Here is a 15,243-nt window from a genome sequence, read left to right on the forward strand (position 1 = left end):
TTTTGGGTAATTTAGTATCTTAAAATTCATGTGACTTTACTGTTTTGCAATTAATTATAAAAAATCTTAAGAGTGCTTAAGTAATTAAAAGACCCAATTAAGAATAAAATCTCCCAATTTTCTATTGACGAGCGAATAATCTCCCAATTTTCTCCGCCGTCTTCAAGGCGGCACCGTTCGTGTATAAAAAGCTATCTTCCCTATTTACTTTTCTGAACCAATAACCATTTCAGACACCATTTTCTTCTTCTCCAATCTCTCTATCTCCTCCGCCGATGAACGCCTTCTCTCTCTGTAAGTTTGACGAGAATCCCAACTCCGTAATCTGCACCTCAATCTTCAAAGGATCAGGATAGCTGTATATCTGTATATGCATATTGATGTAGTTCAAATTTTGTATTTTGTATCGTTTGAAGATTTGATTTTGCTGAGAAATTATCCTGCTTAAAATCTTTGATATGAATTCCCTGAGTCTTCTTTGTCACGCAACAATGAAACCCACCTGTAGAATCCTCAATAGATGTCGAAACTCGGCGTTTTTTGGGTTCCCACGGCCTGCAACATGGCTGCATGGTTTGACGAAGACTGGAAATTCGTCCAGTTTTTGTGTCAATTTTGAGCAAAACTGCCAATATCACGCCAACCCTTTTCGTATTTCGGGGTCTGGAGGCGTTTTCGATGATGCCCGAAAAGCCTCTCAGGTTCCCAGTTGGAGTCTTGGCCAATCTGGGATAATATCTAGGTCTTATAGTGCTGGCATTGGCACAGCTAGTAGGGGTGTTTCTGTGATTGCTAGTTTGGCATCCAGGTTTCGGAACCTTTCAACGTCAATTGAGACCCGTGTGAATGATAACAATTTCGAGAAGATATATGTTCAGGGTGGTATAAATGTGAAGCCTTTGGTGGAGAGGATTGATAAGGATGAGAACATTGTGGGAGGGGAAGAATCGAGGATAGAAGTTGGTGATGGAAAGAAATCTGAAAGCTTGAATGAAGCTACGGTTGTGACTTCGGAGAGAGAGTATTCGGATATTGAGAAGGAGGCGTGGAGGCTATTGAGGGATTCGGTTGTGACATATTGTGGGAACCCTGTGGGGACTGTGGCTGCAAATGATCCCGGTGACAAGCAACTGCTGAATTATGATCAGGTCTTTATCCGTGATTTTGTTCCATCGGCACTTGCTTTCTTGCTTAAAGGAGAAGGGGAGATTGTGAGGAACTTCCTCCTCCATACATTGCAATTGCAGGTAATGGTTTGCACCACTTATCTTGGTTCCTTTCTTTTCGAGCATTAATTGTGCCAGCTTTTTGGTTTTTAATACATGATATCATGAATGGAAAGTTTCAAACCTCACTTATATATAGCTTATCAATTAACTAGTTTTCAAATAATCAAAATTTCCTTTTGAGGTCGTTTAAACCTTGCTGATTTGGAGTTCCCGACTTGACACGATTCCTTTTACTTTCTTCCACAATGAAGATTCCATTGGTTTTGACAGACCTTGACTAAGTTTTCATGTCGACCTTGGTTTTGTGCGATGTACCTTGAATTAATGAAGGTTTCTGGAATTCCTGATTGTATGTTTCTAATATTGTAGAGTTGGGAGAAAACTGTGGATTGCTATAGCCCAGGACAGGGATTGATGCCTGCAAGTTTTAAAGTTAGAACTGTACCTCTCGATGGAAATAAGACTGAAGAAGTTTTAGATCCAGATTTTGGTGAATCAGCTATTGGACGTGTTGCACCTGTAGATTCTGGTAAGTACATTATAACTACATTGATTCTACCAATAACAAATGTGATTCTTTATTGGATGGTGCACACGGTCTGCTGTTGTTGCCATCCAGGTGTTATTGGCTGCTGATCCTGTGCATTTCATAACTCTTCTTTAAAGCAATTTTTTTTCAAACGACCTTCCAAAGTTATGGCATCTAATGGGTAATGGTTTGTTGATTGTGTAACTTCTCTGACAGGATTATGGTGGATTATTCTGTTGAGGGCTTACGGAAAGATAACTGGTGACTATGGATTACAGGAGAGGGTGGATGTTCAAACAGGCTTGAAAATGATTCTGAACTTGTGCTTAACTGATGGGTTTGATATGTTTCCATCTCTTTTAGTCACTGATGGTTCCTGCATGATAGACCGGCGGATGGGTATCCATGGTCATCCCCTTGAGATCCAAGTGAGTTACAAGGCTACTTTGAATATTTCTTAAGGATGCATTCATCACTTTATGTTCTTTCTGTATTCTGCAAAGTAAGAGGCTACTTTGCTTGGTTTTATTACTGTAAGTGTAACCTTCTTGAACATGAATTCTGAAAATTGTTAAAACTAGACTTTTTAAGAATACTGGGCTGTGTCCTGCCCGTGCCCTTTTGTATGATATTACACCAGTTTTATGGTCATTTTTATTCTTATTTTAGCCTTGTATTACGAATTTTAACTCTCTGTAATAAAGTTTGTTTATGGCACCCAGCGTTTGGCTAATATCATTATGCTGAATCATTCTTCAGGCCTTATTTTACTCGGCTCTTCGATGCTCCCGTGAGATGCTTGCTGTAAATGATGGATCCAAGAATTTGGTAAGGGCCATCAACAACAGACTCAGCGCTTTGTCATTCCACATCAGAGAATACTATTGGGTGGATATGAAAAAGATGAATGAGATATATCGATATAAGACAGAAGAGTACTCTACGGAGGCTACCAACAAGTTCAATATCTACCCTGATCAAATTCCTCTATGGTTAATGGACTGGATTCCAGAAGAAGGCGGGTATTTTATTGGCAATCTACAACCAGCCCACATGGACTTTAGGTTTTTCACTCTTGGAAATCTTTGGTCCATTGTTTCATCATTGGGTACTCCGAAGCAAAATGATGCTGTATTGAATTTGATTGAAGCCAAATGGGATGATCTTGTGGGCCATATGCCACTTAAGATATCCTACCCTGCCTTGGAGTTTGAAGAATGGCGTATAATCACTGGCAGCGACCCAAAGAATACGTGAGTTAGCTGCCTGTTTATATTTGCTAGTTGTCTTGTTCTAGCATCTAATTTGTTCATGATCAGTTTATCACTGAAATATGTTTGTCTTGACTCCTACAGCCCATGGTCATATCATAATGGCGGATCCTGGCCGACGCTCCTGTGGCAGGTAACCCTTGCTTCAATAACACTATAAATATTTTGTGTAATGCTCAAGAATAATGACTTTTTTTATGAAGTTAGATGTCATGATACTATCATCGGCCTCCTTTGTTATTGGGTCGGAAGCTGTTACAGTTTACGTTGAGTGTTTTTGTTCTTGGTTTTCTGTCTAAAATGCTTTTTGTATCCTATTTCAGTTCACATTGGCATGCATCAAGATGGGCAGAATCGAACTAGCTCAGAAAGCAGCTGCTTTGGCTGAGAAGAGGCTTCGTTCTGACCGCTGGCCCGAATACTATGATACAAGGACAGGGAAGTTTATTGGAAAGCAAGCGCGGCTTTACCAAACATGGACCATTGCTGGGTTCCTTACAACTAAAATGCTGTTGGAGAATCCAGAGAAGGCGGCCTTGCTATTCTGGGACGAGGACTACGAACTTCTTGAGATCTGTGTTTGTGCACTTAGCAAGAGTGGCCGGAAAAAATGCTCCAGAGGTGCCGCTAAGTCTCAGATTCTTGTATAACGAGTCCCATTCTTTCAAGGGCAGAAAGTTTGGCCTTTGTACTGTACAGCGACACGTTTAGAATAGCGTACGAAGAAGTTGGATAGCGCAGAGTACTCCGATTCAAAATATAGCATGAAGGATGTATTTTTTTCATGCATCTGATACTTATTATTTGTTTGGTCGTCCGATTAATCGGTCTAAGTTGATCGGAATACACAATTACAGTGGGAAATATGTACTTTGTAACAATTACCACATGTCTACTTGTATAACAGTTACATGACTCTATCTTATACATTACCTTTTGGTTATTGTTTATTGATACTTTTACCCGAGTTATTTTATTTATTTATTTTTTTCGTATTTTTTATACAAGCGATATTAAGGCATGGAGAATTGAGCTTCAGTCTAAGATTTGTTTGAGTCACGTTAAACTTCAAATATTTATAGTTTTAAGCCACCGTGGTTCGGTTGTGGTTTGGAACTAGGCGTGTGGATTGTTATGAATTAAGGTTCGAATGAAAGGGCTCTCCTCTCTCCCTCGGTCTCCCTCCTCCCTCACACACACACACAGGCGCAGATTTGTACAACAAACTATACAGTCTCCTAATATTTATAGTTTTGTTCGTCAAAACAAGTCTTAACCCCACAAAAGCGTCTTCCCCCAATCTAAACAAGCAGAGCTTAAGAACCACGGCGAAGGCGGTGCATCTCCTGCAGTCTCATATAGTCCTTAATGGACAAGGTCGAAGCATGCCCCCTCCCGTCATCCAGCACTCGACGCCCGACTGTTGCTTCGATCCTTTGTTTCCTCTCCATGTATGCAATCCCAGCGCCCTGAGGTCCACCGTACTTCTGCAGTGGAGCCAACGAAAATGGCAGCTCGAAGTTGTGCAGCATATTTGTTTCTGTCCCTTTGTCCACAGGAGCACTTGTATCAATCAACTTCCCTGCACCTGCTGCTGCTTCCAATGCTGCCTCTGTTGCTTGCATACCAAGCTGTCCCGCTACATTTGCCTTTTCCTTGTTGCTGCCCTTACCAGTAGTTCCATCTGTTGCTTCAGCAGCTTCATCGCCTCGTTCAGCAGCAGCTCCATCGCCTCCTCCAGGCCTTGCAACATAATAATTTCTCGATTGAGTCCATCTTCTCGAGAACGGATCATAACCAGCCTCCCCTGATTTCAGATTCATATTCACTGGTTTCAACCCTGAAGCATTTTTAAAATTCTCGACCCTGTTCTTCCTGTTCATTTCAGCTAATCGAATAGCTTTGCTATCTTTCCCCTGAGTTTGCCTGGATGCTTCTAATTCCTGGAGCCTTGTCTTGATCCTCTTAGCTTCTTCCTCGTCGCCTTTACTTTCTGCAACATCCAACTGCTTCCTCAATCGTTCCTTCTCAACTGCAATGTTAACGGGCCTTGCTGAGGCCTTTTTCTCCTGCAACATTTGCTTCACAGTAGTTGCCGAGTAAATAAATGTATTTGATTTCAGAAGAGCCTCCTTCTTTTCTAATACCTCCTGTTTACTTGGCATTTGGCCAGCGGTACGCCGCACTTCCTTAAACCACTGTTCAAACTCGTTCTCCTGCGGAGGAGAATCTGAGACATTAGCCATCGGCCATTTGGAAGCAGAACTTTCGCTGCCAAAAACACAATTCAAATATTTATGTGTGACTTTATCCTCTAGCTTGTACTCCCGGCCAGGATTTGTGGCATCCACATTCTGAACCATGCAGAGTCTGTAGACAGAACCTTCTGATGATCTGCCACATCCAACCCTAACAAAGCAGCCCTCGATTAACTCCTCAAAAAATGGTTCCATGACCCATTTTCCAAGTTTTGACCTTGGTATGGTAATATCCCTTATGTCCTGAAATGTGGGTGCCTCTGAACGTTCCTCATCGCTGTCAAAGAATTCATCATCCGCATTTAACGCTTCCTCTTCAGTAGGCAACCTGTCCAGAGTCTCGATTTGACTGGAGCAACTCATATTACGCTTGCTTGGTGATATATCCTGGCTACCTACACCTCCTTTTGACGCGTCCCTCAACTTATGGTGATCCTTTGAGTCTTGTTGCTTCAGACGTTTTGCTCGTAATTTATTCAATGCATCATCCATAGTGGCTGACTTGTCAGCAGCCCTGGCTGATGAGCGTACACCGCGAGAGAATGGAAGAGGATCCTCTTTCCTTGATTGTGTAGATATAGCATTGCCTCTTTTTTATCTCAACTTTTCCATGAAATCCTTGCCGCCTTTCTTCTCTGCTCTACTTGTCAAAATCATCTCTCTTTCAAGTTCACTCATTGCTGCAAGCCGTTTCCTGTCAGCATCATTCTTGTAAAGATCGGGGCCAATATCAGATTCATCACTACTTTCACCCTCATGATCAGAACCATCATCACTAGAATCATGTTCTTTGTCACTGCCCCTTTCAGTAGGTTCAAACCTCTTCTTCAGAGGTACTTGAGAGGGCTTCTTGCTTCCATGATCATCATCTTCATCCATGGAGTTACTTCCATCATCAGAATAGGAACCTCCATGTTGCTTTCTAGAAGATGGAAGCCGGTACTGCTTTTTCCCAGCTGAACTAGTTCTTCCTGCTGCCTCAAGGAGGTCACTTTCCAATTCTAAGTCTGACATCCCCGTTGTCGGTGTCTCTGCTACAGATGTCTCTCCTCAATTGGTTGTAAGAGCGACTAGCTCGGCCACAAGAAGAAAGATTAGCATATACTTGGGAGATGTTTCACTAATATAACATAAGAACATGAAAACAAACTGCCAAATAAGAATCGTATTCGAGTTACAATTGATGATGGTAATCTATGCCCGTCTAGGAAAACCAACTTATCGCAGTATTAGAGTGGCACGCAGAATCTTTCTCAAAGTCTATGATAGCAATGCAAGTGAAGTTGACATCACACTGAAAGAAGATATTCAATAAAAGTATCGTGCACATAAATACAAATCCTTGATTCTTTCATTTAAGAAATGGTCATAACAATGCCGTTACACAAACAATTTAAAACATCGTAGCAATTCCATAATTTGCACTTTAAGGATAGATCTTACCAGTTTAAGCATTAATCAAAAACTCATACGCACACTGTATATACGTGCACAAGCGCGTGCACGCACACCATAAGAAAGAGAGGTAGAAAGCAGGTTAACAATGCAACCGTTATCTCACTACGTGGTTAATCAGAACAAAAATCTTTATGAGACTAACCTAGACTTTCTCAGAAAAGAGCAATACGCAGTTTATCGAATACATTCTACATGCTCTTTTCTCTCATAATTTATTAACAAAATCGTCCCACAAATCCCACCTCATTCAACTGATAAGGAAAGTGGCAAACATGACAAACAGTTACTAGTTTCTACTTCGAGATTAATTCACTTTCCACATAATTTACTCTCTTCGAGGATTCCAAATCTGAATGGCCCTTCAATATATACTAAAGTCAAGGTTTTCAGACATGCTAATCAAAATGCCACCTAAGTTGCTAGCAAAAACAGTTTTCTCAGTTCGCCTAACGAATATTACAAAGACAACATCAGAAGGAGAAAACAAAATCAACATCGATAATTGCATGGTTGTAAAAACAAATTGCAAAAATAAAAATAAAAATCTTTTCTCGGACAAGAAATCGGGGAAATTACAAAGGTAGCCAACTTTAAAACTTGTTGAACACTTTTAGCCAACTTATGCATTCATGCTCTTCTCTCATAAGTTATTAAACAATCGTCCACGAATTCTACCTCATTCAACTGATAAGGAAATAGACAAACAAGACTTTCCAAATGCTTACAGAAGTCAAGACTACCCAAAGTATAATCACAATTCCATCTAAATTTCTAGCACTAACAGTTTCCGAAATCCACCTACTAACATTACAGAGAGAAATTTTAGCCACCTCTTTCGGATTTTAGAACTTTAACCACTCGAAGGGGTTTCGTGCACTCGAGGGCACCCGAAGGGAATGCCTATATTTCTAAATCTTCAGCAAACAAAAAAGAGAGGATAAAAGTTCTCAATTTGTTTGCAAAACAGGTTAGCTTTCCAAATTTCTCAAGACATTGATATCACTCAAGGTAGGAAGAAAAAACAGAGAAAATAAACCAGATTTTTATGCACAAAACCACAACATAAAACGAGAATTGCATGCAGGGGTTAAAAATCTACAACCCTTGATTCCAGCACAGTACAAGAACTAAAAACCCACATTAACCCTTGTTTTTGTTTGCTGACAAAATTAAAGGGAAGGAAAAAGATGCTACCTTTATGATCAGAGGGGGCTGAGAATCGGAGAACAAAATTCCTGAGAAACCAAACAAATTTGGGTTCAGCAGCAGCAAACGGGCAGGACTAAGTAGGGCACATCACGGCATGTTTCATGTTTGGCAGCCAAGAAAGTGCGGGAAAGTGGTGAGAAAGTGATGCCTTCGTGTAGCGGTTCTGTGCGTGCATTCTCCTCCAGGCGGCACGTACGAAGTTGCACCACTCTGCGTAGGGGAAAAACAGTGTAATCTGCAGCATAAAATAATAAATTAAAGGGCTGTTTGGTGTGGCCCTACACAATCTACTAAAGTACTAATTAAATATTAACTTGAGACAAACCAAAAGTTAGAATCTTGGGCCCTTAGCCCATCCCATGAAACCTTATTTAATGGGCATGTGCTTTTGAACCCATTATTTAATTGGGCTTTTTGCTGAAATAACCATTTTCGAATTTTGGTTGCTGAAATATTCCGTTTTTGGCATGTCATCGTTATTTCTTCATTTTGTCGTTGATATGTGAGCCATATGTTATTAACATTTGATTTTGATCATTTTAACAACTAAATGCAAAATAGAATCATTTTAGCTAATTGTCTTGTTAATTTTTGTACTTTGATCTTTTTCAATTCATCTGATCCGACGGTTGAAAATTAGAAGGATGTGTGATATAGGGTATGTGATATACACACACCTATAATGAAACCTTAAAAATTTAGGTTAATTTAAAAAAAAAAGCCGAAAAACAAAATAAAAATAAATAAAATAATTGGTTTCTGACCATGTCATCGATTGTGTACCTCTTACAAAAGTATGAGACTCTTTGTATTTTAGTTTCACTCAACTAGACTCTGATCCCACTCTGTTCCAACAGCCTTACTTAAGTTTCTTTTATATATATATATATTTTTTTTATTTTTAACAAACGATATTCTATCTTAAGATAATATAAACTAAACGATAAAAGAGCAATCCATAATAATTAGATAACAAACCCGTCATCCAAATTATTTCAACCTCAAACATGTCACTCAAATAAAGGAGAATATCACCCACCTTAGTGATAGTGAGTGCAACACCATAAATTTGAGTTGAAAGAAGACTTGATCATGTTCAAGTGCAACACAAATGAGCACAAAAGGACTACCCATAACTCTTTTTCCTCCCATACTCAGAAACTCACTTCAGTGGGCCCAGGATTTCACCACCCAATCAAACCCACCATTTTCACAAAAAATCCCCTACATTTTAGCCACAAACTTAATCAAATCATACTTTGGCAAGGGCTTAATCAAAGAAGCGCGCCAGGTGTTCGATGAAATGCCTGAGAGAGACGTGATAGCATGGACTGCTATGATCGCCGGGTACACGTCTTGCAGTCACCACAACCACGCATGGGCGATATTTTGTGAGATGGTGAGGAATGAGATGGAACCGAATGCTTTCACTTTTTCCAGCGTGCTCAAGGCTTGCAAAGGCATGGGAGCCCTTTCGTGTGGCACATTGGTTCATGGGTTGGCTGTGAAGCGTGGAATGCAAGGCTCCATCTATGTCGAAAATGCACTCATGGACATGTATGCTACTTGTTGTGCAAGCATGGAGGATGCGTGCATTGTGTTCGATGATATTCGTGACAAGAATGATGTGTCGTGGACTACTTTGATCACTGGCTTGACTCACAGTGGTGATGGATATGGTGGGCTTCGAGTTTTCCAACAAATGTTGCTGGTAAGTGGATGCTTCATCCTTGCATTTCATTAAATGAATTGGGTTTTCGAAGTATGTAATGTACGTGAAATGTTTGAATGTATTGACAAAACAGGAGGAAGCAGAGCCGAATCCGTTTAGCTTTTCGATTGCGGTTAGAGCTTGCGCTTCGATTGGCTCACCTTCTTTTGGAAAGCAGATACATTCAGCAGTGATTAAACACGGATTCAAGTCCAACCTTCCTGTCATGAATTCGATACTGGACATGTATTGCAGGTTTGGTTGTTTGTCAGAGCCAAATCAGTGCTTCCATGAAATGAGCGAAAGAGATTTGATCACATGGAACACCTTAATTTCCGGATATGAAAGATTAGATCCTAGAGAGTCTCTGCGTATATTTTCGCTTATGGACTCAGAAGGCTTGAGTCCGAATTGCTTCACATATAGCAGTGTTATATCGGCGTGTGCTAACCTAGCAGTTTTGAACTGTGGAGAACAAGTTCATGGAGGAATTATTCGGAGAGGCATTGATAAGAATTTGGCATTGGCTAATGCACTTATCGACATGTATGCCAAGTGCGGAAGCATATCAAACTCGCACAAAATTTTTAGTGAAATGTCTGATAGAAACCTAGTCTCCTGGACGTCCATGATCATCGGATATGGGGCTCATGGATATGGAAAAGAGGCTGTTGAAATGTTTGATAAGATGGTCAAATCAGGCATAAGACCCGATCAAATAGTGTTTATGGCAGTTTTGAGTGCTTGCGGTCACGCTGGCCTCGTTGACGAAGGCTTGAGATATTTCGAATCAATGATAAGTGATTACAAAGTTACTCCAGATCAGGACATTTATGGGTGTGTGGTGGATTTGCTAGGTCGTGGCGGAAGAGTTGAGGAGGCTTATGAACTAATTGAGAGTATGCCATTTAAGCCGGATGAGTCTGTTTGGGGAGCATTTCTCGGAGCTTGTAAAGCACACGAGCTTCCACATTTGCGAAAAGTGGCTGCTCAGAAGTTATTAGAGTTGACACCAAATATGGTTGGCACGTATGTGATGCTGTCAAATATTTATGCAGCTGAAGGCGAATGGGGGGAATTCGCAAATACGAGGAAGATGATGAGAGGTATGGGGAATAAGAAAGAGGCAGGACAGAGTTGGATTGAGGTAAGAAACCGGGTTTATAGTTTTGTTGTGGGAGATAAGGTGGGTTCTCATATAAACTCGGTGTATGGAGTTTTGGAAGTTCTGATTTCGCATTTGAAAGCGGCAGAGCACATAAATGATTTAGATTGCTCTATACATGACCTAGATGATGGAACTTGAACAGAAGCTGAAGTCAAGGAGTTGAAACATGTTTCCGACAAAAACAGAAGGATATTATTTGAATGTCCAAAGATTCTAGTCAACGAATATGATACTGGACAGCCTAGGGAGGACCGGGAAGGACGCAAACCTGGTGTACAAATTATTGTGCCCAGAGTAAACGCTGGGTAGCCAAGTGTGGAGCGAATAGCTGCTGAAAGCCTAAAAGCACAAAGTCAGTTCAAGACCTTTCTTGCAAGGGGGAGACTAGCTTTGCTTATTTAAAGCCAATAGAAGCAATAGGAATTGTTAAGAAAAGGAAGAATTCATTGTTCAATAAAGTTGATAGCTTTGTGTAAGTGGAGATGTAAAATATGCAATTTCTGGTACCAATTAGTACTTCGGCTTCCATCTGAACAAAAAGAATGGAGAGTTCTTCATTGAGCTATGGCAAACCTGCAATGTTATAAGAGCAGAACGAACATTAGCAGCAATAAATCTGAAAGAATAAAAAAACAACTTTTTAACATCTACTGTAAAGAATTGCTTCGTTATCTCACTGCAGTACAAGGTCTCTTAAAAGCAACGCTCACAAGTTTCTAAAGGTAAACGTTGCTCATCATTACATTGATTTGTTTGCAATCTCTAGCATGTTGCAGGTAAAATCAAGTCAAAGTTTTGCTGATAAATGTTATATACCAGTTCAGCTGCATTTTCCACTTGTATTGTAGCCGTGAGTAACTTTGCCTTTTGGTGATACGCCCAATCATTTCATTTGTGATGTGTTTTTCAAACACCCAGTGTTCATCCTCTTGTCCAACATCATATGCGCATGCACTGCTGCCATCCTTCACCTCTTGAAGGCTTGGAGCTAGTATCTCCATTGATTCTCTTTGCCGACGAGCTATAGTGTGTTGTCTCCGCACTTAGCTTGAATGAAAAAGCAGAATGTTGGGTGTCACCCCATGTCTTTGCAGTTCTAGGTAGAATGGAGACGTTCTTCTAACCAACTTCGGTCTGTCATACATTCAGCTACCAGAAATCATTGCAAGAGCAAGATCCCTGCTTAAAGTGGTGAAAGAGGTGCCGATCCCTCACCACTATATCACGATCAAAAGCTTTTGAGATCAACTTTGCTGCCATGTGACAATCATTACATATTCGCAAATTCTTCATTATTCGTATAGGTGATGGTGGACTGATAGCGATAAGACCAAAGGCAATTGCAAGTTTCTCACTATGCCTGGACAGAGCGGTTTCCTTCTCTTCTTCATCAATGTCAAAGGAAACCTCATTCGTATCTGGTGCGTAACCTTCCTTCTTCAATCTCTTAGCTATTTCATCCAACATAGCGTCAATCTCTTTTATTCGAGGGTGTTTCTTATCTCCTGCTAGAAATTCATGAACTACTCCGTCTGCTTCAATCATGCTACAACCCGGGGTCTTTACCACCCCATGTTGCATCATTGTTCCCCTAATCTCATGAACATCATCCCAGTTACCTTTTGAAGCACATATATTGGACAACAATACGTGGAACCCGTCATGGTCAGGCTCAAGCTCAATGAGCTTTCTTCCTATCCTCTCGCCCCTATCATGGTCTCCGTGTTTCTTACATGCCCCTAGTAAGGCACCCCAAGTAGCAACATCCGGCATCATAGGCATACTCTCAATGAGTTCCTCTGCCTCCTTGAGCATACCCGCACGTCCCAAAAGATCAACCATGCATCCGTAATGCTTAACATTGCGTTCTATCTTGTGTTCTTGGACCATGGAATCAAAATGTCGACGCCCCTCATTTACTAACCCCATGTGTCGACAAGCTCCAAGAACTCCTATAAAGGTTATCTCATTAGGTGCCACCCCACATTTCTTCATCTCTGAAAATGTTTCAAGTGACTTCTCCACCAAGCCATTCATCGCCAACCCAAGAATAAGAGCATTCCAAGAAGAAACTCCCTTTTCTGAAGTCCCCTCAAAAACCTCCAAAGCGTTTTCCACACACCCACATTTCATGTACATGTTTATAAGGGTAGTGCCCAAAAAGACATTAATCTTGAGACCATTTTTCCTTATATAAGCATGAATCCACTGGCCTAAGTCAAGGGCGGCCAATTGAGTGCAAGCTGATACAACACTCACCAAAGTGGTCTCATCGGGCCTGATTCCAAGAAGCTGCATCTCCTGAAACAATGCCAAAGTTTCTGAGAACCGGTCTTGTTGAGCATAACCTGATATCATTGCACTCCACGACACGATATCCTTCTCGGGCATGGAATCAAATAAAGTCCTAGCGTTTTCAACTAAACCACATTTCAAGTAGCCTGATATCATTGAGTTCCATGATATCTGATCCAAGTTGTAGGCTGCATTGAACAGTTTTTGCGCGGCCATTATTTCCCCACAATTCGAATACATGTGAATAAACGCATTTTGAAGATTGACATAACTTTCAGTTCCAATTTTCACTACTAATCCATGGATCAATTTCCCTGTCTGGACAGCTAACAAGTTTGCACATGCCGAAAGAACAGTGACAAGCACAACCTCATCCACCATAACTCCATTGGCAACCATTTCCAGAAACTTAGCCAAAGCCTCCTCATACATCTCATTCTGCTCATGACAAGAAATCAACGCGCTCCATGAAACCATATCTTTCTCGGGCATTTCCTCAAACAACCGGCAAGCCTCATTCACGCAACCTGTCCTGCCAAACAACACGATCATAGAATTCGAAGCAATGGTGTTCCTCTCCGGCATCTGATCATATACAAACTTCGCCTTCTCCGCATCCCCCGCCCTCACATACCCCGCCAGAATCGAATTCCAAGCCACCGAATTCAACACAGGAATTTCATCAAACAACTTGCGTGCGTCCCCCATGTTCTCACAAACAGCATACATATTGATCAACGTGTTCTGAACATAAACATCCGAATCAAAACCGGTCTTGAAAACATGACCATGTATCTGTTTTCCTTCAAAACCCGAAACCCGAATAGCGCAGGCTTGCACTAAAAGCGGGTAAGTGTAATGGTCAGGACCGGCATTCTTCTCCAGCATCAGTTTATAAAGCTTCAAAGCCTTTTGAGGACGGTTTCTCTGTACGTAAGCTCTCATCATGGTGTTCCAAATAAACCCATTTGCGTCGTCGATTCGATCGAAGATTTTCAGGGAGAAATCGGCGTGGACGAAGTGCGAGTCGGTGCAGAACTTGAGGATTCTGCTTGCGGCATATGTGTCATTGATGAAGCCGGTAAGGATCATCTGAGAGAGGATTGGATTGAATTGCTTGAGATTTCGGCATTTCGGCAAATGGGTTTCCAAGATCGAGAGATTTATGCTTGGTTTCGACATGGGTTTGGGATTCAAAGTCGATTTCGCGGCTAAAGTTAGCGGCTTTAATTTGTATAAATTCATAAGGGGAAGAAAAAAGCTTGAAGAAAGACCCTAGTGTGACAGTTCTTGGTAATACTTTCCGTCTCCTTTTCTTCAAGCCCGCCAATCTTCATCCATTTAAATATTGACACGTCCAGTTTAGTAATCAAACTTGATTCAATGGTTGCGAACTAGTAAAGGACTTATATGAAATCAATATTATTTCTACTTAATCAAACTTGATTCAATTCCGATCTAATTCCAATCCGGGCAAACTAGTAAGACTTATACGAAATCAGCGTTACGATAGGTTCTGTACTCGTATCACACAACTTAGGGAACAAATCTGATATCACATTTTATAAACAATTTTTGGCACACATTTTTGTGAGGCTTTATTTAGTAATGTATTTTAATGATCTGAACCATTTATCTTTTCGATCTTCCTTCAAAAAACTAAAATTCACTCAAATTTGAAGTCAGATGATTGTTGGATTAACGGTTTGAGGTTTTTTTGTATAAGCGTAATCATTCATTTTCATTATTACAAATAAATATTTTAATGATTTTGAATTTGTCTAGTTAAAATACATTACGAAATAAGCCCTGATTTGGTACTGAGGTTATTCTAAAAAAAATGGTTATAAAAAAAACTGAGAGTTTTTTTATGTTTGGTAAACATTCAACTTCAGCTTTTTTTCACAATTTTGGATAAAAAAAAAACCAAAAACATAAAGCTGCAAAACCTAGCTTTGAAAAACCAGTTTTTTTTTCACTTCTATTTTACATAAAAGTTTATCAAACACTATAATACTGCTTTTTGTTTTCAAAAGCACTTTTACAAAAAAGTTTACAAAAAACTCTACTGCTTTATTTCACAGCACAACAAAAGCAGTTTTTTTCAAAGCACAA

General features: G+C 40.4%; 3 protein-coding genes and 1 pseudogene across 3 annotated transcripts; 2 read left to right on the top strand and 2 right to left on the bottom strand.

Annotated features, from left to right (window-relative positions):
- The first annotated feature begins 126 nt into the window (after positions 1–126).
- On the top strand, positions 127–3,985 carry LOC126619238 (alkaline/neutral invertase A, mitochondrial-like). Its single transcript, XM_050287536.1, has 6 exons — positions 127–1,247; positions 1,599–1,758; positions 1,975–2,186; positions 2,518–3,011; positions 3,114–3,162; positions 3,353–3,985. The coding sequence occupies exons 1-6, from the start codon at positions 459–461 to the stop codon at positions 3,677–3,679; spliced, it is 2,031 nt and encodes a 676-aa protein (XP_050143493.1). The 5' UTR covers positions 127–458; the 3' UTR covers positions 3,680–3,985.
- Positions 3,986–4,061: 76 nt separating this feature from the next.
- LOC126619239 (protein RTF1 homolog) lies at positions 4,062–6,678 on the bottom strand (annotated as a pseudogene).
- Positions 6,679–8,908: 2,230 nt separating this feature from the next.
- Positions 8,909–11,477, top strand: LOC126617596 (putative pentatricopeptide repeat-containing protein At1g56570). The gene is made up of 2 exons (XM_050285610.1): positions 8,909–9,665; positions 9,760–11,477. The coding sequence occupies exons 1-2, from the start codon at positions 9,066–9,068 to the stop codon at positions 10,969–10,971; spliced, it is 1,812 nt and encodes a 603-aa protein (XP_050141567.1). The 5' UTR covers positions 8,909–9,065; the 3' UTR covers positions 10,972–11,477.
- On the bottom strand, positions 11,223–14,557 carry LOC126617595 (pentatricopeptide repeat-containing protein At3g62890-like). Its single transcript, XM_050285609.1, has 2 exons — positions 11,650–14,557; positions 11,223–11,406 (listed from the first exon to the last, which is right to left on the bottom strand). The coding sequence occupies exon 1, from the start codon at positions 14,371–14,373 to the stop codon at positions 11,983–11,985; it is 2,391 nt and encodes a 796-aa protein (XP_050141566.1). The 5' UTR covers positions 14,374–14,557; the 3' UTR covers positions 11,223–11,406; positions 11,650–11,982.
- Between the last annotated feature and the right edge of the window lie 686 nt (positions 14,558–15,243).

This window comes from Malus sylvestris, chromosome 4 (genome assembly GCF_916048215.2).
Source record: "Malus sylvestris chromosome 4, drMalSylv7.2, whole genome shotgun sequence".
NCBI lineage: Eukaryota > Viridiplantae > Streptophyta > Magnoliopsida > Rosales > Rosaceae > Malus > Malus sylvestris.